The sequence below is a fragment of the Pleurodeles waltl genome, chromosome 4_2 (genome assembly GCF_031143425.1).
Source record: "Pleurodeles waltl isolate 20211129_DDA chromosome 4_2, aPleWal1.hap1.20221129, whole genome shotgun sequence".
In the NCBI taxonomy this organism is placed as follows: Eukaryota; Metazoa; Chordata; class Amphibia; order Caudata; family Salamandridae; genus Pleurodeles; species Pleurodeles waltl.
The window spans coordinates 862,293,308-862,319,797 of NC_090443.1; the positions used below are offsets into that span (position 1 = coordinate 862,293,308).

The 26,490-nt window shown below is 47.3% G+C and overlaps 1 protein-coding gene across 2 annotated transcripts in view; it reads left to right on the top strand.

The window, feature by feature from the left end:
• The window catches only part of USP24 (ubiquitin specific peptidase 24), a 1,409,949-nt gene that overhangs the window by 743,179 nt on the left and 640,280 nt on the right, over positions 1–26,490 (top strand). For both annotated transcript variants that reach the window (XM_069232604.1, XM_069232603.1), the window contains exons 40-41: positions 20,924–21,041; positions 23,947–24,091. In XM_069232604.1, coding sequence (XP_069088705.1) covers positions 20,924–21,041; positions 23,947–24,091 — 263 coding nt within the window. The remainder of the gene's footprint in view (positions 1–20,923; positions 21,042–23,946; positions 24,092–26,490) is intronic.

Below are 26,490 nucleotides of genomic sequence, written 5' to 3' on the forward strand. Positions count from 1 at the left end.
CAAAGAGGCCATTCATCTCTAAAAATGTTATCAGCTGTTGGAAGACCACGTTCTTTCAGAGTTAAGCCAAAAAATGACAGTTGTGAAATAGTCCTGTAACTATAAAAATCTTCAGGATCACATCACATTCATCACAACCCGCAAGCCCTCCACCCCCCCATATTGTGCAAACAAACTCAGCATCTCAGGTGGTTTTCAGCACACCTGCGCCATGACACCCTCAGACTGTAGGCTAGGAAATTAAAAAGGTTTAAAAAATAAAAATAAAAAAGCGCAGACTTTTTCCCTTCTGTGTAACCAGCATCTGGAACAGCATCCCACTATCTATCAGGACTGTCTCAACACTGCTCCAATTTAAGAAAGAGTATAAGGCACACCTCTTGTTGACCTAATGCTTGTCTTCGACCTTGTGCAGTGCTCCATTCCCTTTTAGCTAGATTTGCTCAATATACATTTGCCCTACCAGTTTGCTGTCCTTTACTTTCATTTGGCCTCCACCCGAAGGTTTTTGCTATCTCACCATCATAGACCGGGGAGGTAAATCCCTACCTGTTGCTTGATAACAGCTTGATCAAGACATTTTGTCTGATGATATGCTTGGCCAGTTAAACACTCTAGCCACCCTCTGACCTATTTAGTCCTTTTAAGTCAATGAGGGCAAGTAGGCAATGAAACTTGTCTATTAGATGCTGTTTATAGACTACAGATGATCAATCAATTTATGCCAGACTGCCTAAATAGAGGCGGTTGTTCATTTTTTGGGTACTTTTTGCTTGAGTCTGTACGAGGCCTTTGCCACTTTGTTTGTAACTTTGATGGAACAAAGTCTTTAGTAGCCTTGAAGAAAGGATGAAGATATTCCATGCACTGGTACAGAAACCTCAGTGATGGAGCTAGTCAGCTAACCTACTCTTGGTAGGAATTGTTACTAACTCGCTTTCCTCATTCCACATTTATAACCCATGACTTTATAAAGTAAACAACAGTCTATGGATCCTCATGAGTGGGTCCTTCACATACATTTGCTACGATTGGGGGCAGTTTTTTGAGCTCCAAGAGCTTTTCTTGTTGGAACTCAATTTCAGATACTTATTTGACAGCATGACCACCATTTTTCACATAAGAGCATGATGGGTTTGAAAATGTTATGAATCAAAGCCACACTTGTGTGGCAGTAGGTCTTAGAAGTTAAAATTGGAGTTCCATGAAGGTATCCACAGGGACTTATCAAAGTGGTACTTGTAGGAGGCTGGCTCAGTATATGGTGTACACCTTCAGGTGAGGTACCCTGTACTGAGTCCAGGCAACCTTTATTGATAGGCGGCTTTAGATAATAAGAGCATTCATAGGGGTTGGTGTGGAGAGCAGCTAAGGCTTACCCAGGAGGGTGTAAAGCGAAAGCAAATACCGCACAGGTCAGTCAGTGATGTGCACACAAGAAAGAACCACACCAGTGTTAGAAAAATATTCTATTTATTATAACACACACTCTAGAACTATCAATCAGTCAGTCAATCAATCAATTTGTAAAGCGCGCTACATACCCGTGAGGGTTTCAAGGCGCGGGGGGCTGCTACTGCTCGAAGAGCCAAGTCTTGAGGAGTTTACTGAAGGAAAGAAGGTCCTGGGTCTGTCGTAGATCCGGCAGGAGGGTGTTCCAGGTCTTGTTGGCGAGGTACGAGAATGATCTGCCGCCGGAAGATTTGCGTTGGATGCGGGGGATGGAGGCGAGGGCGAGGTTAGCGGAGCGGAGATGTCGGGTGGGGGTGTAGAAGCTGAGTCTGTTGTTCAGGTATGATGGTCCGGTGTTGTGGAGTGCCTTGTGTGCGTGGGTGAGGAGCTTGAAGGTGATCCTCTTGTTGAGGGGGAGTCAGTGAAGGTTTCTTAGATGGGGGGTGATGTGGCAGTGGCGAGGGATGTTGAGGATGCATTGGAGGAGTTTGGATGAGATACCGGTGTAGAGGGCGTTGCCGTAGTCGAGTCTGTTGCTGACGAGGGCCTGGGTTACTGTTTTTCTTGTTTCTGTTGGGATCCATTTGTAAACTCTGCGAAGCATGCGGAGGGTGTTGTAGCAGCAGGAGGAGGAGATGGCAGTAAGTTTGGTATATCTCCTAACCGGAGATATGGACATACAAAAAATATACTTAGCAACAGGTACGTAACGGCTGTAGAAAGCTGCCGCTGTATATACTATACCAAAGTTGGATATAGTGTGCACAGAGTCCTGTGGTTCCCCAGAGGCTTTGCAGAGGCTAAATTAGATAATACTAATGCTCTCTTTTGTTTTAATGTGGCAGAGCTGTAATGCTTACAGAGAGTAGTGTTACGCATTTGTTCTACACACACAATCAAGAAATCAGACACGTACTCAATGACTAACTCCAGACCAATGTTTTATGTGTCAAAAATATACTTAGTTACTTTATTTCTACAGCCAAAAAGATCTTTTTTGCAGGTAAGTACAGTTTCAGGAATGTATCACTTTCAAGTATCAAATGCATTTTGTAATTCACAGGTAAATCAGTTTTCAGGTAAATAAAACTTTTCAGTATCAAAAGTAGACAGTGCAATTTTCATTGAAGGCAATCCAGTCCTGGGGGAAAAGTACAATACCAGTTTACAGGTAAGTACCAGGCTTACGGTCCCAGTTTTCAGGAGTTAAGGTGTCCACAGGTCGAAGTTTAGGAAGACCCCAAGGGTGCACCACCAACAACACGGGCCGACAGGGTAACGATGTCAAAGTTTGTGTTGGGCGCCTAATGCAATCCTATGGAGACAGGGGGCACTCAGAAGTGAATGGTTTTGCAAGTAAGTACCCACAGTCTCAAGGCACAGGCCCTGGGAGGTTTAGATCAGCACCGGAAGAGGGGGCCACATGTCAGCCCCAAAAACACTGTCTCAGTAGCACAGGGTGCAAACACAGCATTGGGCACCCAATGCTTTTCAACCGAAAACTTGGGTTCACTGAGGGGCTGCAGGCTTGGTCCAGGTGGTCAGTTGAAGTAGACCAACGGCCGTACAGGTAAGTTGAGGGTTCTCTGGACGTTGATGGACGTTGGCTGGGTACCCCAAGGCCAGGGGGCTGCGGGTGCAGGGATATCTTTAGGCATCGGGTATCTTCACTGGATCCGGTGCAGTTCCTGTGTATTCAGGCTGCAGGCATCGTTGTGGTGGCCAGGAGGGGACAACCCAGGGTGGACTCGAGGTCTGAGTCGCCTGGGGACACCCTTTGGGCAGGTGGGTCACCTCAACTCAGGGCGTGGACGTCAGGGGCAGAGTAGGCAGGACTTCGTGAGTCCTTGTTGGGGCTTTCTTTGTGGAGAGGGCCGCTGTCCTCAGGAGATCTTGGCCTTTAGGAAAGGCAAGCCGTCCTCTGGGGATTTGTAGAGGTTGCTGGTCCTGCAGGATGAGTTGTTGTCTTGTAGCAGGAGTCTTGAAGCTGCAGACAGGCAGGTAGGGCTTTGGAAAAGTCAGTTGTCATCTGGGGTTTTCACTGCTGGTGCAGCTCTTAAGTGCCTCTTCTTCTTTAGGTCGCCGGGAATCTGAAGAGCAAAGTTCAAGGTTGCCCCTAAATACTACTAGATTTAGGGGTGTTTCAGAGGGCAGTAACCAATGACTACTGACCCTGAGGGTTGCTACACCCTTCCTGTGCCCACTCCCTTTGGGGAGAGGGGTGTATTTATAACCCTATTGGCTATCTACCTCCAAAACAAGATGGAGAATTCTGCAGAGAGGGGTTTGTAGGAATGTTCCCTCTTTTTGTCATGGTTACCCCTACTTTTTGCCTGCTGTCGGTGTGTTTTGACCATTTTCACTGGGATCCTATTAACCAGGACCCCAGTGACTGCTCTCTCCCTCTAAATTTTGTTGTCTAAGACATTGCACACCCCACAAGTGGCATTCTGGTTCCCCCATATAAGTCCCTAATATAAGGTACTTGGGTACCCAGGGAATTGGAGCACCAGGGGTTCCCCATGGGCTGCAGCATGTAATATGCCACCCCTGGGAGCCCGTGCAATATGTGTCTGCAGACCTGTCATTGCAGCCTGCGTGAAAAGGCGCATGCACCCTTTCACTACAGGTCACTGCACCAGGTCACTGTCAGTCACCTCTATGGTAAGCCCTCATAGCCCAGAGGGCAGGGTGCAGGTACTTGTGTGTGAGGGCACCCCTTAATGAGTAGAATATGCCCCTATGAACTCCAGCTCCATTGCACTGGACTTAAGTGCGGGGAAGCCATTTTTCCTGTGTACTGGACACAGGTCACTACATGTGTCCAGCTACTTAATGGTAACTCCGGACCTGGGCATGTTTGGTATCAAACTTTTCGGATTCATACCCCAGTACTGTTGCTAGTATTTGTAGTATGATTCCATGCACTTTGGGGGGCTCCTTAAAGGACCCCCCAGTATTGCTCCTACCAATCTTCCAGGGTTTTGCAAGCAGCCTGTGCTGTTGCCACCCTCCAGGCGGGTGTTCTGCCCTCCTGCTGCTTGACCAGTTCAAGCAGGGGAAGGCAGGACAAAGGATTTTCTGTGTGAGAGGGAGGCAACACCCTCTCCCCATGGAAATAGGTGTGACATGGCTTGGGAGGGGTAGCCTTTCCAAGCCACCAGTATGCTTTGATGGGTACATTTGCTGCCCTCCTTGCATAAGCCAGTTTGCACCAATCCAGGGTCCCCCGGTCCCTGCTCTTGTGTGAATCTGGACAAAGGAAAGGGGAGTGACCAATCCCCTGTCTATCACCATCCCAGCGGTGGTGCCCAGAGCTCCTCAAGGTGGCCACATGAGTCTGTGATCTTGAGTCCAGGGTGGGCAGAGGCCCGTGGGGGCATCTATGTGGCCAGGTAAGGTAGGTGATGTCACAGCCACCTCCTGATAGGTGGTCACCCGGCTAGGTGGTCACCCTGCTAGGTGGTCACCCTGCTAGCTTGACCAATCCCCCTTGCTGGGATATTTAGGATGTCCATCTTAGGTGGGTCCTCGGATTCAACGTGCAAGATTCCAGAAGGACTCCCCTTCATCATTTACTTCATCTTCTGGCCACTGGAGCTGCAACTGGACCCTCGAGGAACTGACAGTCTGCAACGACTCTGCTCTGCAATATTGTTGCACCGTCTCCTTCCAGCAACTGCAACATTTCCCGGGTGTGCATCGTCTGAGGGTGACGAGTCTTCAGCTGCATCAAGAAATAAGAAGGAATCTCCCTTGGAGGGAAGGAGTCACTTCCTTGCATCCGCAGGCCCCAACTGCAGTGATGACTGGCTGCATGGATCTGCTCTCCTCCGGAACTGCATGGATCCTGCATCACAGGTAGTGCCCTTGAGTGGTCCCCTTGGTCCTCTTTGCCAGCTGTCCAACTTGGGAGATAATAAGCTGTTGCCTCTCCTTGCAGGACAGAAGCCCTGTGCACTGCGACTGTTGCAGCTACCAAGGCTTGTTTGTTCCTCCAAGGGATCTTCAGGTGCTGTGTAGCCCCGGCCTCCAGCACTCCTTCCTGCAAAGCACAGTCTCCTGCCTGCTGCTCCAACGACTTGGAACTCCTCTTTAGGTGTGCTGAGTGGGCCTTACTGCGATACTTTTGCCTGCTATAAGTACATTGATGTGAGGGGCTGCCTCCTCTTCTTGTCACTCTCAAAGCTGCTGAGGGTCACTCTGGACTCCTCTCCTTGGATCGAGTCCCCTGGACCTTGCTGGTCCTTTTCAGTCTTGTAAAACCTTCTTCTCTGACACTTGCCTTTGCCAAGGCTTGTTGGTGTTTTTCTGGCACCACTGACCGTCTACATCTTGACTGTCGATGTGGAACATTATTTGCATCACTTCTGGAACTCCTCTTCAGTTCCTATGCTGCACTGCTGACCTTCTTCGTCCACCCTTGAGCTGGTCCTGCATCCACAGAAGGGTGGGTAGTGGCTCTCCTGCCACAACCAGACACTCCAGCTCGAACTGGACTTGGTCCCCTTCCTTTGCAGTTCCTTGTCTGTCAGGATCCACCTTTGGGTTCTTCCAGTCTTGGTTGGGTGTTGCGCAGTCCTTTTCCAAAATCCTCCTTTTGGGTTTGGGGAAAACCAGGTACTTACCTCTGCTCTCCTGGTTGCTGGGGGGCACTATGGTACTTACCTTTTGGGGTTCCTAGATCATCCATCTCCCTTCTCCTGATTCCACATCCTTGGGTGGGGGACTGCCTTTCACATTCCACTTCCTTAGTGTATGGTTTGATTCCCCCCTAGGGCCCTCACTATTTGCTATCGCTTTTACCAATGCCTATTGCTTTTTATGCTATTTACTGATTTCTAGTAGTGTGTTTACTTATCTCCAGTTGGGGGATTGCCTATACAGTATTTTAGTATGTGTGCTACTATAATAAAGTACTTTTAATTTTGTAACATTGTGTGGTTCTTTCATGTATGTAAGCACTGTGTGACTATGGTGGTATTGCATAATCTTTGCATGTCTCCTAGATTAGTCTTGGCTGCTCATCCACAGCTACCTCTAGAGAGCCTTGGCTTCTTAGACACTGCTTGCACCTCACTAAAAGGGGATACCTGATATAAGTTGATAACACCATAGGTGCCCACCACACTCCAGGCCAGCCTTCGACATGGTTCACATCCGCTCTGGGCACCCTAGGGGTGGTCCCACCAGGGGTGGACACTTCTTCTTGTATTTACTAATTTTCCCGTCTGACCTTCTGCCAGAAGTGGGGCTTTTGGTCTGCTGAGTGGGCATCTCCACTTTGTGGAGTGCCCTGAGGCAGCAGAACAAAAAGCAGGAGCCTTTGAGGCTCACAGCCAAGTGTTGATGTTCCTGCAGGGGGGAGATGTGAATCCCCTCCACCCAGAGCAGGCTTTGTCCCTGACCCCAGAGAGCACAAACGTCCTCACCCCAGGGGGATCAGAAACTTGTCTGGTGGTGGCAGCCTGGCATAGACTGTTCAGCCACACACTAGAGGGCTGGGGGGCATTTCAGGGGAGATCTCTAGGGTGCCATCTGTGTGCATTTTACAATAAATCCAACACTGACATCAGTGTGTTTTTTTTAGCTGAGAAGTTTGACACCAAACGTCCCAGCATTCAGTGAAGCCATCATCGAGGTGTGGAGTTTGTAATGACAAACTCTCAGCCCATATACTCAGTATGGCCACACTGCACTTAAAATGCTAAAAATTGACTTAGTCACTGTAGGGTCATATTGCTCATGCAGCTATGCCCTCACTTGTGGTATAGTGCTCCCTGCCTTAGGGCTGTGAGGCCTGCTACAGGGGGTGACTCATGTATGCCATAGGCAGTGTTTGGTAGGCATGGCACCCAGGGAGGGATGACATGTCGACTTAACCTTTTTCTCTCCATCAGCACACAAAACCTGCAGTGGTAGTGTGCATGTGTTTCGTGAGGGGTCCCTTAGGGTGACAAAATACATGCTGCAGCCTTTAGGGACCTTCCCTGGTCACAACTCCCTTGGTACCACTGGTACCTTTTACAAGGGTCTTAGCTGTGGACCAGGGGTGTGCCAATTGTGGAAGCAATGGTACAGATTTAGGTAAAGAACACAGTTGTGTGGGGCCTGGTTAGCAGGATCTCAGCACACACTCAGTCACGTTTCTTATGCCACCTGGGGGACCCCCTCACTCAGCACATGCACACTGCCTCACAGCTTGTGTGTGCTGGTAGGGAGAAAATGACTAAGTCGACCTTTGTAGGAGGCTGGCCTGGCTTGTAGTGGGTACCAAGGGGTACTTAAACTCTGTACCAGGTCCAGTTATCCCTTATTAGTGTAGAAGAGGTGTTTCTAGCAGCTTAGGCTGATGGAAGGTAGCTATAGCAGAGCAGCTTAGGCTGAACTAGGAGACATGCAAAACTCCTACTATACCACTGGTGTCATATGCACAATATCATAAGATAACACAATACACAGATATACTAAAAATAAAGGTACTTTATTTTTATGACAATATGCCAAAAGTATCTCAGTGATTACCCTCAGTATGAGGATGCCAAATATACACAACATATATGTACACAATACCAAAAATATGCAGTAATAGCAAAAGGAAGCAATGCAAGCAGTGTAAAGTTATAGTAGATTGCAATAGGAGCACAAAGGTATAGGGGCAACACAAACCATATGCTCCAAAAGTGAAATGCGAACCACGAATGGACCCCAAACCTATGTGAGCTTGTAGAGGGTCGCTGGGACTGTAAGAAAACAGTGAAGGTTAGAAAAATAGCCCACCCCAAGACCCTGAAAAGTAGGTGTAAAGTGCACCTATAACCCCCAGAGAGCACAGAAGTCGTGATAGGGGGTTTCTGCAAGGAAGACCAACACCAGCAAAGCAACAACAGTGAATTTCCGGACCTGAGTACCTGTGAAACAAGGGGACCAAGTCCAAGAGTCGCAACAATGTCGAGAGTGGGCAGATACCCAGGAAATGCCAGCTCAGGGTGCAAAGAAGCTGCAACCGGATGGAAGAAGCTTTGGTTTCTGCAAGAACGAAGAGGACCCACGTCGTGAAGAAGCTTGCAGAGGTGTTCCCACGCAGAAAGACCGCAAACACGCCTGGCTAGCTGCAAGGGTCGCGGTTAGGGTTTTTGGATGCTGCTGTGGCCCAGGAGGGACCAGGATTTCGCCACTTGGATGAGGAGACAGAGGGGGCGCCCAGCAAGTCAGGGAGCCCTCACTGAAGCAGGCAGCACCTGCAGAAGTACCGGAACAGGCACTTAGAAGAGGAGTGAACCGGAGTCCACCCGAAGTCAGAAAAGGGAGTCCCACAACGCCGAAGGACAACTAAGAAGGTTGTGCACTTCAGGTTAGAGTGTCGGGGACCCAGGCTTGGCTGTGCACGAAGGAAATCCTGGAAGAGTGCACAGGAGCCGGAGCAGCTGGAAATCACGCAGTACCCAGCAATGCAGTCTAGTGTGGGGAGGCAAGGACTTACCTCCACCAAACTTGGACTGAAGAGTCACTGGACTGTGGGAGTCACATGGACAGAGTTGCTGAGTTCCAGGGACCACGTTCGTCGTGCTGAGAGGGGACCCAGAGGACCGGTGATGCAGTCTTTTGTTGCCTGCGGTTGCAGGGGGAAGATTCCGTCGACCCACGGGAGATTTCTTCAGAGCTCCTGGTGCAAGAAGGAGGCAGGCTACCCTCAGAGCATGCACCACCAGGAAACAGTCAAGAAGGCGGGCCGGATGAAGCGATACAAGGTTGCAGTTGTCGTCTTTGCTACTTTGTTGCGGTTTTGCAGGCGTCCTGAGCAGTCAGCGGTCGATCCTTTGGCAGAAGGTGAAGAAGGAGATGCAGAGGAACTCTGATGAGCTCTTGCATTCGGTATCTGAAGAATTCCCCAAAGCAGAGACCCTAAATAGCCAGAAAATTAGGTTTGGCTACCTAGGAAGGAGGATAGGCTAGTAAGACAGGTAAGAGCCTATCAGAAGGAGTCTCTGACGTCACCTGCTGGCCCTGGCCACTCAGAGCAGTCCAGTGTGCCAGCACACCTCTGAATCCAAGATGGCAGAGGTCTGGGGCACGCTGGAGGAGCTCTGGGCACCTCCCCTGGGAGGTGCAGGTTAGGGGAGTGGTCACTCCTCTTTCCTTTGTCCAGTTTCGCGCCAGAGCAGGGCTGGGGGATCCCTGAACCGGTGTAGACTGGCTTATGCAGAGATGGGCACCATCTGTGCTCATCAAAGCATTTCCAGAGGCTGGGGGAGGCTACTCCTCCCCAGCCCTGACACCTTTTTCCAAAGGGAGAGGGTGTAACACCCTCTCTCTGAGGAAGTCCTTTGTTCTGCCTTCCTGGGCCAGGCCTATCTGGACCCCAGGAGGGCAGAAACCTGTCTGAGGGGTTGGCAGCAGCAGCAGCTGCAGTGAAACCCCAGGAAAGGCAGTTTGGCAGTACCCGGGTCTGTGCTAGAGACTCAGGGGATCACGGAATTGTCTCCCCAATGCCAGAATGGCATTGGGGTGACAATTCCACGATCTTAGACATGTTACATGGCCATGTTCGGAGTTACCATTGTGACGCTATACATAGGTAGTGACCTATGTATAGTGCACGCTTGAAATGGTGTCCCCGCACTCACAAAGTCTGGGGAATTTGCCCTGAACAATGTGGGGGCATCTTGGCTAGTGCCAGGGTGCCCACACACTAAGTAACTTTGCACCCAATCTTCACCAGGGGAAGGTTAGACATATAGGTGACTTATAAGTTACTTAAGTGCAGTGCTAAATGACTGTGAAATAACGTGGACGTTATTTCACTCAGGCTGCAGTGGCAGGCCTGTGTAAGAATTGTCAGAGCTCCCTATGGGTGGCAAAAGAAATGCTTCAGCCCATAGGGATCTCCTGGAACCCCAATACCCTGGGTACCTTAGTACCATATACTAGGGAATTATAAGGGTGTTCCAGTATGCCAATGTGAATTGGTGAAATTGGTCACTAGCCTGTTAGTGACAATTTGGAAAGCAGAGAGAGCATAACCACTGAGGTTCTGGTTAGCAGAGCCTCAGTGAGACAGTTAGTCATCACACAGGGAACACATACAGGGCACACTTATGAGCACTGGGGCCCTGGCTAGCAGGGTCCCAGTGACACATACACTAAAACAACATATATACAGTGAAATATGGGGGTAACATGCCAGGCAAGATGGTACTTTCCTACAACCATGCCAACCTCACACTTCCTGTGGCATAGGAAAGTCACCCCTCTAGCAGGCCTTACAGCCCTAAGGCAGGGTGCACTATAGAATAGGTGAGGGCATATGTGCATGAGCACTATGCCCCTACAGTGTCTAAGCAAAACCTTAGACAGTGTAAGTGCAGGGTAGCCATAAGAGTATATGGTCTGGGAGTTTGTCAAACACGAACTCCACAGTTCCATAATGGCTACCCTGAAATCTGGGAAGTTTGGTATCAAACTTCTCTGCACAATAAATGCACACTGATGCCAGTGTGCAATTTATTGTAACATGCACCCAGAGGGCATCTTAGAGATGCCCCCTGAATACCAATCCGACTTCTAGTGTAGGCTGACCAGTTCCTGCCAGGCTGCCACAAACTAGACAAGTTGCTGGCCACATGGGGAGAGTGCCTTTGTCACTCTGTGGCCAGGAAGAAAGCCTGTACTGGGTGGATGTGCTTCTCACCTCCCCCTCCAGGAACTGTTACACCTGGCGGTGAGCCTCAAAGGCTCACCCCTTTTGTTACAGCGCCCCAGGGCATCCCAGCTAGTGGAGATGCCCGCCCCTCCGGCCACTGCCCCCACTTTTGGCAGCAAGGCTGGAGGAGATAATGAGAAAAATAAGGAGTCACCCACCAGTCAGGACAGCCCCTAAGGTGTCCTGAGCTGAGGTGACCCCTGCCTTTAGAAATCCTCCATCTTAGTTTTGGAGGATTCCCCCCAATAGGATTAGGGATGTGCCCCCCTCCCCCCCCCCCCCCCACAGGCCATTGGCTACGGCCCTCCCAGACCTAAACACACCCCTAAATCTAGTATTTAGGGGCACCCCAGAACCCAGGAAATCAGATTCCTGCAACCTCAAGAAACAAGAAGGACTGCTGACCTACAAGCCTGCAGAGAAGACGGAAGAGGACAACTGATTTGGCTCCAGCCCTACCGGCCTGTCTCCTGACTCGAAAACTTGCAACCAGCTACGCATCAGTCAGGGACCAGCAACCTCTGAAGCCTCAGAGGACTGCCCTGGACTAAAGGACCTAGAAACTCCTGTGAACAGCGGCTCTGCTCAAACAACAGCAACTACTTTGCAACAAAGAAGCAACTTTTAAAGAACTCACATTTCCCGCCGGAAGCGTGAGACTTCCCACTCCGCACCCGACGACCCCGGCTCGACATCCAGAGAACAAACACAACAGGGAGGACTCCCCAGCTACTGCGACCCCGTGAGTAGCCCGAGACGACCCTCTGGACCCCCACAACGACGCCTGCAGAGAGAATCCAGAGGCTCCCCCTGACCGCAACTGCCTGTAACAAGGGACCCGACGCCTGGACCAAGTACTGCCCCGGCAGCCCACAGGACCTGAAGGAACCGAAACTCAGTTCAGGAGTGACCCCCAGGTGACCCTCTGCCTAGCCCAGGTGGTGGCTGTCCCTAGAAACCCCTCCTGTGCCTGCACCGCTAGAGTGATCCCTGGGTCCCTTTATTGAATCCTATCTAAAACCCGACGCCTGCTTTGCACACTGCACCCGGCGCCCCTGTGCCGCTGAGGGTGTGGTTTGTGTGCCTACTTGTGTCCCCCCCAGTACTCTACAAAACCCCCCTGGTCTGCCCCCCGAGGACGCGGGTACTTACCTGCTGGCAGACTGGAACCAGAGCACCCCTGGTCTCCATAGGCGCCTATGTGTTTTGGGCTACTCTTTGACCTCTGCACCTGATTGGCCCTGAGCTGCTGGTGTGGTAACTTTGGGGTGGCCTTGAACCCCCAACGGTGGGCTGCCTGTGCCCAGGAACTGAGACTTGTAAGTGTTTTACTTACCTGACAAACTAACCATTACTTAACTCCCCCAGGAACTGTTGATTTTTGCACTGTGTCCACTTTTAAAATAGCTTGTTGCCATTTTTACAAATACTGTATCTGACATTGCTTTTATTCAAAGTTCCTAACTTACCTGTGTGAAGTACCTTGCATTTTATGTGTTTACGTCAAATCTTGAACCTGTGGTTCTTAAAATAAACTAAGAAAATATATTTTTCTATATAAAAACCTATTGGCCTGGAGTAAGTCTTTGAGTGTGTGTTCCTCCTTTATTGCCTGTGTGTGTGCAACAAATGCTTAACACTACCCTCTGATAAGCCTACTGCTCGACCACACTACCACAAAATAGATCATTAGATTTTTCTAATTTTGCCACTATCTTACCTCTAAGGGGAACCCTTGGACTCTGTGCACACTATCTCTTACTTTCAAATAGTATATACAGAGCCAACTTCCTACAGCGACCATTTGCTAAATGAATGGATGCGAAAATCACAGCCAACCCACACTACCACCCAAAGCACCCTTAGGACTGGGGAAGTACTAAAGTTGCAAAGGTAAGTATGTAGGATTCCCCTGGTGCCCGTGTGTAGAGTAGTAATTTCGGGTCTGTGCCCGTAGGCTAACATGGGGGAAGTCGCAGTTGGTGGTTTCACATTTTACAACCCTTCCCAGAAGAAGCAGAGGAAACTGGTTGAGACAAGGGAGGTTGCATAGTGCCCCCACCCGTGGATACCCATGAACACTGGAGTAACTATATGTAGGAAAGTAGCCTCTTTCTACCTTGGTTACCCCGCTTTTTTTTTTGCCTGTTTGTCAGTGTGTTTGACTATGTTCACTGGGATCATGCTAACCAGGAACCCAGTGATTATGTTCTCTCATGTAAATTTGGTTGCTACTAACCTTTTCTTCCCACAGTTAGCATACTGGTCTCCTTATGTAATTCCCTAGTACATGGTACCTAGTTACCCAGAGCATTAGGGTTCCAGGGGATCCCTATGGGCTGCAGCAGTTATTCTGCCACTCATAAGGTGCCCATGCAAGGAGTTCTGCAGGCTGCCATTGCAGTGTGCGTGTAATGGGTGCATGCACCCGTTTTCACTACAGGTCACTACACCAGGTCACTACACCAGGTCACTGAAAGTCACCCCAATGGTAGGCCCTCGCTGTCCAGAGGGCAGGGTGCATGTACCTGTGTGTGAGGGCACTCCTGCACTAGCAGAGGTGTCCCCTCAAACTCCAGATCTATTTTCCTGGACTTTGTGAGTGCGGGTACGACATTTTATGCATGTACTGGACATAGCTCACTACCTTTGTCCAAGTACATAATGGTAACTCTGAATCTGAACATGTTTGGTATCAAACATGTCGGAATCATACCCCAATACTGTTGCAAATATTAGAAGTATGATTCCATGCACTCCGGTGGCTCCGTAGAGAAACCCAAGCATTGCTACCACCAGTGTTACAGGCTTTTTCAGGCAGCTAAGCTGCTGCCACCCCTCAGACAGGTTTCTGCCCTCCTCCTCCTGCTTGATCTGCTCAAGCCCAGGAAGGCAGAACAAAGGATTTCCTTTGGGAGAGGGAGGTAACACCCTCTCCCTTTGGAAATAGCTGTGACTGGCTTGGGAGGGGTAGCCTTCCCAAGCCACTGGTTTGCTTTGAAGGGCACATTTGGTTCCCTCCGTGCATAAGCCAGTCCACACCGGTTCTGGGACCCCCAGTCCCTGCTCTGGCTCGAAACTGAACAATGGAAAGGGGAATGACTCCCCTGTCCATGACCACCCCAGGAGTGGAGCCCAAAGCTCCTCCAGAGGGTCCCTGGGTTCTGCCATCTTGTTTCCATAGTTGACAGGGAACTCTGGGAGCATCTGAGTGGTCAGACAGGTGACGTCAGAGCCCCATCCTGATAGGTGCTTACCTGGTTAGGTGACCAATCCCCCTTTCAGGGCTGTTTAGGGTCTCTCTCTTGGGGTGGGTCCTCAGATTTGGCTTGTAAGATTCCAGCAGCATTTTTGGCCTCCGGAACTGCTACTGGAACCTCCAGGACCCCACAGCTGCTTCCAAGTAAAAATGACTATTCAGCAACATTGTTTCTAGGGCTCTTGCCAGCTTTGCAACACTTTCCTCACTGTGCATCCTCAGAAGATTGCAACTCTTCAGCCTGTACAAGAAGAAGACAGAATCTCCCTTGGAGAGAAGGAGACATCCCTCTGCAACCGCAGGCACTTACGACAAGCGACAACCGGCTGCATGGATCCCCTCTCTTGCTGAGCTGTGTGGATCCTGTATCACTGGTGGTGGTCCGGAGTAGTCCTCTTGGTCCTCTCTGCCAGCTCTTTGGTTGAGGTAAGCCTTTGTCTTCCCACGCAAGACAGTACCCCCATGCACACCGTCCTTTGCAGCTGCCTAGGCTTGTTTGCAGCTACTCCAAGGGATCTTTAGACGACATGTAGCTCAAGCCCCCAGCACTCCATCCTGCAAAGCACAGCCTCTTGCATGGTTCTCCTGCGGTTTGGGATCCCTTTTTGTAGTGCTGTATGGGCCTCTTATGTGACTCCTGTGTCCCCATCTTGTGGGACTCCTGTGGGTGCTGCTTCTGCTCCTGTGGACTCTTGGTGACACTGAGGGTCCCCGGTGACTCCACTTCCAGGGATGAGTCGTCCTGGGCCTTGCTGGTCCCTGGTAGCACCTCTTTTCCAGTAACCACGAGTTTGCAATTGCCAAGGCTTGGTTGTGGAAATCCTGTACTGACACCCTTCTGCAATCTTCCTTCCGGCGTGGGATATCTTCGGCATCCATCAGGAACTCTTCGTCGGCTCCAAGGCTGCAGTTCTGACCTGTTCTTCAGCACTTTCAACCTATTCCTGCATCCACAGCTGGGTTGGTAGTTACCTCCTACTCTTCCTGGACTCCACTGTGACTCTTGGACAAAGGGCCAGATGTAGCAAGGCTTTTGCGCCTCGCAAACGGTGAAAAACGCCGTTTGCGAGGCGCAAAAGCCTCTACGCGATGCAGAAACGCATTTTGCAAGTCGGAACCGACTCACAAAATGCGTTTCCGACTCGCAAATAGGAAGGGGTGTTCCCTTCCTATTTGCGACTCTTAACTCGATGCAGGTTGATTTGCGAACTCGCAGTTACCATCCACTTGAAGTGGATGGTAACCCATTCGCAAACGGGAAGGGGTCCCCATGGGACCCCTTCCCCTTTGTGAATGATCACTAAAATATTTTTTCAGAGCAGGCAGTGGTCCTATGGACCACTGCCTGCTCTGAAAAAAAAACGAAACAAAAGGTTTCGTTTTTTTTTTTCTAAGTGCAGCTCGTTTTCCTTGAAGGAAAACGGGCTGCAGATATTAAAAAAAAAAAAATGCTTTATTGCAAAAGCAGTCACGGACATGGAGGTCTGCTGTCTCCAGCAGGCCACCATCCCCGTGAGTGCCCAGACTCGCAATGGGGTCGCAAACTGTGACCCACCTCATTAATATTAATGAGGTGGGTCTTTGCGACCCCATTGCGAGTCGCAGAAGGTGTCTGAGACACCTTTCTGCATACCAAATTGCGAGTTGCAATTTGCGAGTCGCTCGGACTCGCAAATTGCAAGTCGCAATTTGCTTTCTTCCTACATCTGGCCCATAGTTCCTTCTCTCCGCAGGTCTTCTTCCGCCTTCAAGAATCCACAGCTAGTTTTCTTGCACTCTTTTCTGGGTATCTTCTTTTTCTTCTTTTCCTCCTTTTGGGTGGTTTGGGGAAAATCCAGTGTTTTACTCATGCATTCCTGGTCACTGGGGGGTACTGTGTTACTTACTTCTGTGATTTTCTAGGACTCCCATCTCCCCTCTACACATTTTACTTACCTTGTTCACATTCCATTTGTTTAGTATATGGTTTGTGCTCCCCCAGGCTCACTATTAATTATTACTGTTTGCATTGTTTTCTAACCTTTTCTATGCCTATTTCTAATTGCTAGTTTATATATTTAGTGTATTACTTAATTCCTAAGGGTGGGGCACCTGTCTAGTATTTTGTGGTGATTTGTTCCAAAAATAAAGTACCTTTATTTTTGTACAACTGAGTGGTTTTTTTCATGTGTGTAAGTGCTGTGTGACTACAGTGGTATTGCATGAGCTTTGCATGTCTCCTAGATAAGCTTTCACTGCTCATTCACAGCTACCTCTAGAGAGCCTGGCTTCTAGACACTGCCTACTCTTCACTAAGAGGGGATACCTGGTATAAGGTGGAAGTACCATAGGTACCCACCACACACCAGGCCAGCTTCCTACACTATACCAGTGAGCACAGGTGCATAAGGGATGAAGTTGTGTTGGAATATCCTGTTGAAGTGAGTGGGGACCTCGGTTGTCCAGCTGCTGTCATGACTTGTGGAACAGATCGGTGGAACCCCAGGCAAGGATTCCTGAAGAAGAGGACCTAAGGAAAGACGGGACAGAGTACAGACCACCTAGAGTTGCCCAGGTGGTGCAGGAGGGCAATGCACACCCTTCTCGGGAATGCTTTCCTGTAGGACAGTGGATGAAGAAGTGCAGCTGTGGAGTTCAAGCGATGCAGGGAGATCCCAGGAGTAGTACACAAGCTGTCCCTTGCCGGCTTTCTTATTGCAGAGGGATCAGTGGTCAGTGGGACCACCAACAAGGTTTGGCAAATTCAGGATGCGTTTCACAGAGTTTGCAGGATTCCTGGGGACCTGCAAGGTCCAGGTAACCCAACTTTGGCAGGTAAGTCAGGGCCAACCCTCAGCACGCAAGAGAGCCTGCAGGAATGGGTGGAGCCCCCAGAAGGACGCTCTGGCAGCAGGCACAGGGAGTCACAATGAGGCCTCATCAACACTGCATAGAAGGATGGCCATGTCGCGGCAGTTGCATAGAGGACATTGTTCTTGGAGCTGGAGAGTTCGGAAGGCTGGGGCTTCTTGGAGCTAGGAGGTCTTCAGACTGAAGAGCCAACAAGCCTTGTCAACGACAAACAGATGCGGTGCACAGGGTTTCCAGCAAAGCAGCTTCCAGTTGCAAGAAAGATAAGCCAGACCTCTGAAGAGCCACACAACCACCACTACGTGTGTTGTAGATCCTCGAAGAGTCCATGGGACAGCAGGGTCCACAAGCCGGTAGTCGCCATTGAGGTGCCTGCCGATGCAGGGGAGTGACTCCTTCACTCGAAGGAAGATTCCTTCTTGCTTTCCAAAGTGCAGGCAGAGTCCTAGTAACTCTGGAGGATTCACGGTCACGGGGTTGCAGAAGTCTTTGCAGAACTTGGAAACAAAGTTGCAGGAGAAGCCCTCCTACAGGTTATAGTCTTGCTCTGGTTCCAGTGAAGAGCAGCAGCTGTTCAGGTTGCAGAAGTATCTTGCAGAGGAAACTTGCAGACCGTTCCCGAATTCTTGCATACTAATCTAGAGTCCCACCCCATGCGCGAGACCTTAAGTAACACAGGAAGGAAGTGACACACCTATCAGAGGGGGGTCAGGGACGTCACCCAGCTGGACTAACAAGTCAGATGCTCCCAGGGGCCCCTGCTCATCCAGTTTCCAAGATGGCAGAATGGGAGCTGGGGGTTCCTACACTGCCGCAAACTGGTTTATGCAAGGAGGGCACCAAATGTGCCCTTCAAAGCAGTCTGGTGGCGCTCAGAGGCACCCCTGCCCAGAGACACTTATTTCTAACGAAGAGGTGGTCACACCTCAATCTTACAGGAAGTTCTTTGCTCTGCCTTCCCCAGCCCATGTTAGGGTCAGCAGCAGGAGTGCTGGCATGCAGACCCTGCAAGGCTGTACCAACAGACTTTGGGGGATCTCCTAGGGAACCCCCAGAGTACATGGTATCATGCAAATAGCATTAAAAATTGGTGTAGGTGCATGATTCCAACATGTTCGAAACCAAACATGCCTATGTTCAGTAAAGCCATTATATAGTTAGACAACTTGTATTGACGAGTGTCCACTACAGACCTTAAGATGGCTTCCCTCCACTTACAAAGCCCAGGAAATGGAGTCGGGGGATTGTAGGGGCACGCCTGCTCATGCAGGGGTGCCCTCAAACTTAGAGCCATGCACCCTGTCCTTGGGCTGAAGGGTCTACCTTAAGGGTGACTTACAGGGTCAGAGTGCAATGACTATGATATAAGGTAAACCTTATATCTGGAGTGAAAGGTGCATGCGGCATTTCACACAGGCTGCAATGGCAGGTCCGTAGTCACAGTTTGCATGGGCACCCATGGGTGGCACAATACTTGCTGCAGCCCATGGTGGAACCCTGGTGTACCAATGCCCTGGGTACCCAAGTACCATATACTAGGGACTTACATGGGTACACCTGTATGCCAATTGGTGGGGTGTAAAAGTTACCATACAACTAAGTTTGGGGGAGAGAGCACAGACACTGGGGTCCTGGTTAGCACCAATCCAGTGTACTACAGTCCAAACATACTGACAGCTGGTAAATAGTGGTGGCAACTGCCAGAAAGCTGCTACTTTCCTACAATACTATTCACAACAAACATGTCTGCTGCTCTTTTCTCCCTTTATAGTTGAATTCCTTCTGCCTAGCCCAAAAAAAATGCTTTTTTGATTAAGTGTTTTTTACATCTGTGCTATGCATTCTCTTCGATGCTGCTCATTCGGGCTCATTTATATAAGATGAGAGGGAACACTGCCAAAGTCATCCTTATAGCTGGAACTGGACAAGATGCTCTTAATATCCAGATTTGTTCGAACACAGGGACAAACCCCTATAGCTTCTAATAGTGAAAGGGATATACTTTTGCAACACTATAGGGTAATCTTTCACCCCATTCGGTATTCTTGAAATGCGCATGCTTTCAAAATTTAGCAGAAGTCATTAGTCCTGTTATCTGCCTCCTGATTGTGTTTAGACCTTACTCACAGGTAATCTATTCTGTTAGGAAGGCTTATTCCTAAAAGGTGTTTAGTTAGTACTTTTGAAGCTAGCTCTGTAATGTGAGTGACTTGAACATTTAACCAATGGTGTTTGGCTGCTATTATGACTTTCTACTGCTCTCCTAAATGTGTCTTATTGTTCTTGGGTCCATCCCAGTCTGACTAATAAACTGACTTTATATATCTTTCAGTTCACTTTGTTCATGCTTCCATCCTTGAACGTAAACCTGGTTTTGACTTTTCTTGTAGGTTTGCACTTAAATCTTATGTATTTTGTGCTCATTGCATCATTATGTCATAAAGGAGGCCATCGTTGTAATTATGTCAACAAGAGTAGCAGAGTAGCAACAGCTTTGTTCAATATATTTCGCTAAACCTTCTTTAATCCACTTAGAGTGTTGATGAAACTCCAACTATCTTTATTTCTGAAGTGGTGTGGGAGTTTTAGCTTGCAGAAGTATATTTCTAACGACCTTTTTATCAATATTTGCACCTATCCGACAGAATCACTTCAGCGGACTATGTGCCTGATTACGATCTTGGCGGATGGACTACTCCATTGCAAACTTGACAGATATTCCGTCCTTCTTATTTTGATCTCCAGAGGGTATAATGGAATCGTAATCAGGCGAACGGAGTAACCCCATCTGCCAAGATCATAATCGGGCCCTAAATCACAACTCCAATAAGGGTTGTATATTTGTATTTGGAGAGAATTCAGAATTGATGACCATTTAATCAATAATTTTCCTGGGAGGAAGTTTTGTGGAGCTTTCCCAGAAACAGAAGTTTTAGGTAAGTAATAATTAGCACTTAGTAAATTAGATGCTCCCTCTTCCTTTGAAGCTTCTTTGGAACTCAGTGTTCAGGAATCAATTTGAAGGATTATCCGTACGGAGAAAAAGTTACTTTCCTTTAAAAGATTGTTTGTCAAGGATGTGTTCTGTTATCACAAAGTCTTCTCTACCTTCTGGTTCCACTCAGCTGTCAGTTAGTTAATTATTCAGTAATATTCTTAATATTCTTTCTGTTTTTTTATTTTTTATTTAGTTATTACTTATTTCCACCCTGGTCTTTTGCGTACCAAAAAAAAAATACTTAACTTACATTGCAGGCACCAGTGGCTCTATTATGGCTATTTCTTCAGTCCTATAGTGGCGCATAACAAATCTGCAGTCAGCTGCAAAATACCACCTAGGAGTGCTGAAATGATATTACTGAACTTTCTAGTTAGACTAAAGCTTGGGGAGAAGGTTCACAATGAGAGAATGGTATTTAGTCATTAGAACCAATGCTACTGATGGTAACTAACTCATTGTTTTGTTTATGGAAGTATTTGATACACACTTCATTGGTGCCATGTTCTGAATACCCTCGGCGTGCTCTCAGCTCTTCAGTGATCTTTGAACAAAGCCTACTATTTAGTCAAAAAACGTGTTTTAAAGCTCTAATAGGTGAATTCATTATGCTGGTTGAAATGTTTTGTTTAACCTAAGCTGTTGATGCGTTGTGTTTCAGGTTCTTCCTTGATTAAACAGTTATTGGATGATTTCCTTTTCCGCGCTTCAAGAATTATTCTGAACAGTCATTTACCAGCTGGTAGTTCTGCCATCAGCCAACAGGATTTTCATCCAAAGTATGATATTTATAAATATTTCTTGTGAATATTTAACTTATATTTGTTTTCTGAAAATGTATAAGGAACCAGCTTTGTTAGTAAATTGCTCTGGGTTTATTATGCTGAACTAGGCTGGAAGATGCTGCATCTGGGCTCATTTACACAGTTTCAGTTAATGGGCATTTTCAGCCAGCTCTTCATTTGCCTGTCTTTCAATAAAAAGAAATAAGCACATTTCTAATGAAATGTTCTTTTAGAGTAGAAGATACATTTCCATCACAGAAGGAGACATGGTTGTGCATTTCTGGTTTATGGTAGAGCTGTTGACCATTTTGTGACTTTTACTGTGCTAAATGCAGTTTTGATGTTTGCCTCCTATTAGCCTATTTCTCAACAGGAATCCCGATACTCTTACTCCTTTGTCGGGGGGGGGGGTTGGAGAATGTGCTAGTATCCAATGTTCCTAATGTGGTCTTCATCTTATGAGCAGGAAAGTGTTGTCTTTAATAATCAGTGGTGTGTCTAAAAATACATTTAGTATCCTCCATAAGACTTTAAGTTCATCTGTTGTTTCTCAGTCTCAAAAAGAGCAATCCGTAACCTCCCCAATTAAAATAGAATAGCTTTTATTTATCCTTCATGCTCTTAGGTTTGACAAAGCCATGTCAATTGCCAATTCATGAAAATCTTCTGTTTCTGTACTGGATTCTGCCCTTTAACTCAGCCATAATTCAATTGCAGTTCAGTTCTGATACAGACTTCTGACCGCAGACTCCTCATTTTTTGGTTATTTCCCCAGGGATCAAACTTGATCCGGAAAGTCTTCAGCAGTACTCCTATGTGCTGTCAGTTGGCACCAGTTACTCCCCATCAACGATTTATGTTCTTGCTGTGATGCATGGACCTACATAGGTGCCACCCTTGCGCACTGACATTAGTTCCTTTCTTTCTGTGCCTGCAGACGAGGATCTAGAGCCACACCTCATCTCTTTGAAAAACCTACATTCTTCTATTTCTTCAATGTGCAAGGAACATATGTCACCTCAAAAGTATATAGCATTTAAACTCTTTGTGGAATGTCACAAACCAATGTCTGACTGACCCTCATATGGTTTGCCTGTGTTGCCCAAAGTCGGATCACGAACCCAAGGCTTCAGAGATTGCACCTTGATGCACCCTAAAACCATTTGAGGCCAAGAAGCTCTTCTTAGATAAACACTGCAATGCGCTGCGCTTTAATTGGTCAGTGTCTAACGGTAAGATTCTGGTCCAACTTCAGAGGTCATTCCTGCGACCGGTCTTTTTCTAGCTAAAAGTCCTTGGGCAAATATAAGAAGAAGCGCAAGAATTCCAAGCCTAACTTGGCCCCTTACCATGACTCTGGGTCTCTTAGGAATGTGTGAGGATGTCTTTGTGCCTTCAGGTCACATTCCCGAAATCATTCTAAGCTGATTCCAAGCAAGGTCTCACAGCAACCAGAATTACCATACCTGTTGGCAACATTGCAGCAAATAGAGGACTTACTTTTTAGCAAATAGAGGACTCACTTTTTACCATGTTGCAACTTTTTGGCACATTATCGACCCCATTTGGCGTCCTTGAAGGCCCAAGGAGCTGAGAGGCTTCCCAATTAGGTTTCTGCTGATAGGTCTACCCTCGTTGCCAGTTCTGCCCTCTAGATGTGCTCAGGACTCCAGACTGACTCTACTTCTGGTTCATATCTGGCGGGACAGCCAACACCGTAACATAATCTTGATGCCAGTACCGTTGACTTCAGACACTGACGACCAGCTCATTGTGCTGTCTGATTCAGAGACTGAGCCATGCTCTCCATTATATGAGCTGCTACTGCTTTACCACTCTAGTTTCAGACACCAGTGCCTATACCTACTGGAAGGGCTCATGTTCTCCATTAATTATATGGCACACATGGGGGCTATGATGCTGCGGATAAGATTGCCAGCCATCACAACAGGACAATCAGTATAGGGATCTCCAGGATGCTAGTGGTTTGGATGCCTCCTTTGCCATGGTTATGGCGGCAGAGGGTATTGATCTTCTTGACTTCTCCCTCAGGTTCAAACTGATTTTCTGACATACGTGCTGCAGCCTGGTCAGTTGAGTTCTGAGCCTCTACTCCAATTCAGTTAGGCTCTTAGGATACACTCTTGGGGACTCTTGTGATCATTATTGAGGGGTGAAGCTAGGAGTGGCACAATCTCATGTTGCTTTTCACCCATTTTTGAGTACTAAAGTAACATAATATAGCATGAAAACTATAGCGTGTAGCAGTACCACAAGGACTTAAAAGCACTTTTTGAGTACTGGATATGATTATATTAGGGAATTAACCACAGGCAAAGACCATAGAATTTAGTGCTGCAACAGTGGTGCTATTTTTCTTTTCAAGAATGCATAAATACCTACAGATATTTGGTCACATGTTGGCTGTGCTCTCATGGATGTCTTGTTGATATAACATATGCTGTCATGTTTAAATACCCTTCCTTCAGAGAAACCTCCAGCTATTCCATATATTCATTTCCAGCGTGTATATTCTGCCTATGAAGCCAAATTTAACCAATGTGGTAGGGCAAAGTGCAAGCATGTGTCATAAGGCAAATTTCCCATGGAATTGTCTTTTTGTTCTGTGGTATGAGTTAGTCCCTTTCATCAGGGTGATGGATTTCCCAAATCACAAAATAGCAAAAGCTTAATGAAAGAGTGCTAAATATAACATAAATTGAAACTTACTCTGTTTTAAAGTGCATATCTTCCAAAGAAGTTTAATCCCTTTCTTTTACTGCAGTGTTCTGAGTTGGACATGGTTTATAACAATTTCCAGCAGTCACTTATTTTACTGAATACATTATTAGTTGTTATGGAAAACTGTTTTTCTCTAATTATACATTGCTTCTTTTAGATGCAGCACCGTAAATAGTAGATTGGCCGCCTATGAAGTTTTAGTAATGCTGGCTGAAAGTTCTCCTTCCAATCTTCACCTCATTACAAAAGAGCTGCTATCTATGCATCATCAGTCTGACCACGCGCTAAATAAGGAATTTGATGTAAGTATTTTGTAATAACAAGCACCACTTGATGTATAATAGATGCTATTTTTATTTCCAATGCTGGAGCAAAATTCTGCCCCTTTTTAAAGAAAGTTTAATTAGGCCACTATACCTACAATGTTAATTGCCTTTGTTAAAGATATTGCACAGCTCATGGACTTTCATAGAAACCCTTCCTCCCTCCCTTTAGACTTCTTAGGCTTTTGATGGAGAAGTAAAGAAACAAATGAGAAAAACTTGGGATCACATGGGCCTTTAAGTGGCAGATTGAGATAGGCTAGATTACCACTGCATATCTCTTTCCCAAGCCTCACTACGTCCAGTCACAGCTTTCAATCTTATGAATCCTCCCTCGTGTCCCAGGCAGTCATTGCATGTTCTTGGTATCAGTCAGCCGGTTGTTGCAGCAGTGAGTTTGGGTTGGTCACCAGGTCATCCCAGGTACAACCACAGTTGTAATTCAGAAAATAGTTTTTGTGGTGCTGTCAAATTGACGTGTGGAGATGGGAAAGCAGAACTGGTGCTGTATTCTGGCACTTCTAATAACCATGCACTTATATCATCCCAACTCTGAAGAGCTGCCAAACAGCTCTTCAGTCACTCAAAAATGGTATGCATAAGGTGGCTGACTCAAAAGTCCACGGTGTCTGCCTTACATCTCTATTGTTCCCAAAGTAGTGCCCTGCTCCGATTTTTTCAGTCAGGGGTTTTACCTTCAGCAGCAGGCAAATCAGGGAGGTGCTGCCTTAACCCTGGACTCCTCAGCAGCTATCTTAACCAACCCCAGTCTCCTTCCTCAAGTAGACATCTGAGAATCTCAACAGCTTGAACAAATCACTGACTTCTCTTGAGCACCACAAAGCAGCATGTTTGCCTGCCCAACCATTTTGTTCATGTCTCTTGCTTGCCTGTGTTGAACAAATCACACACTTGTTATTTATGAAGCATCCTATTGTAGATAGTTCCAGGATTGTGTAATTATTAAATGAATACCTTGTGATAGATACTCCTAACCGAAGATTACTTACCTTTTGAATTTCCCCAGGTGTCAAACTGGATCTAGAAAAACTCTAAAGCAGGACACCTGCATTGCTGGTAGGTGGTGCAGTTCCACACAAACGTCTTCCCAAATTACAAAAAGAGCCCCAGATATGCACCCTACATGCATGTTGATGTCAGTTGCTGTCTTTCCGCTCTGTCAAGATGCAGATCTGGAGCTTCTATCGTAGGGGATTTCCATTTATAGTCATAAACACTGAATAGTCTTGCCCACGTGTGGGGCCCCCTGAGCACCTTTTCATAATATATCCTTTTAAGTGGAGATGTTTGCCTTTCTTCTGGAAGGTCTGCAGAGTCACTTAAGATAGAAAATTATTGTGCAGCCTATATGGATAGGGTACAGTGGCCCAAATCTTTAATTCAAAAAAGGGACCAAGAGATTGTAAAGGTCTATCATTTTGATGGTGTTTTAATAAAATTAGCATAACCGTCTTTCACAAACCCTTTTTTAGTAACAGAGAGATGAAGCAACCAAGGACAGTATATCCCCATAGACTGCCATTATATGAGTGAAAATAGAGTCTGTGCCTTTAAGAAGCCAGAGACCACCAGTATCCCATCATGCTGAGCAGGTGACAGTTGCTTAGTTCTCTTTTCCAGCTCCTGCTGACAGCATCCTGTAGCATTGAGCTCGGTCAGAATTTGGCTTTTTTTTCTTCAAAATTCACTTCTATTCTTTTGTGATATCTGCTTTATTCGATGTTTTCAGTCATTACCAAGCATTTTCTGTCTTTTCCTGACAGAACTTAGAGGAGTTTTCTCTAAAAAATGCTGTCTTTTTTGATGGAAGGAGGAAGGCCAAGAAAGAGGTGTGCATCCTCTGTCTACCAGACACACATGTTCCTGCGCTGTGTCAACTTTGCAGGAACTTCTCCAGACGCACCCTCAAAGACAGAGAGAAGATTTGCCTCCATGGAACAGAGGAAAGAAAAAGACAGCAGGTGCAGTCTATAGAAGGGACCTAGAGCGAGGAGAGGCTCATACCACTACCAGAGATCTTTCATCAGTATCTGGTGTGCGTCCCAGACACAAAACAGCTGAAAAACGTCAACGGTCCCTATCAACGTTGAAGATATCCGCTTCAAGGAGAGGTACGCCCCCTACATGTTCAACCTCCATCCATGAATCGCTGTAGAGGAAACACCATTGTTTGCTGTCAAGACATGGGGCATCAACGTTGAGACCTCTGTAGACATCGAGGAGTCCCACGCCTCTGCGACACTCACCGTCAACCAGGCCACTGTCAAGACGCCATAGGAGATAGATGTTGAGATCAATACTGACGTCTAGGCATCAACGTTTATCACAGTCAACAAAAAGGTCGATATCGAGGAGCT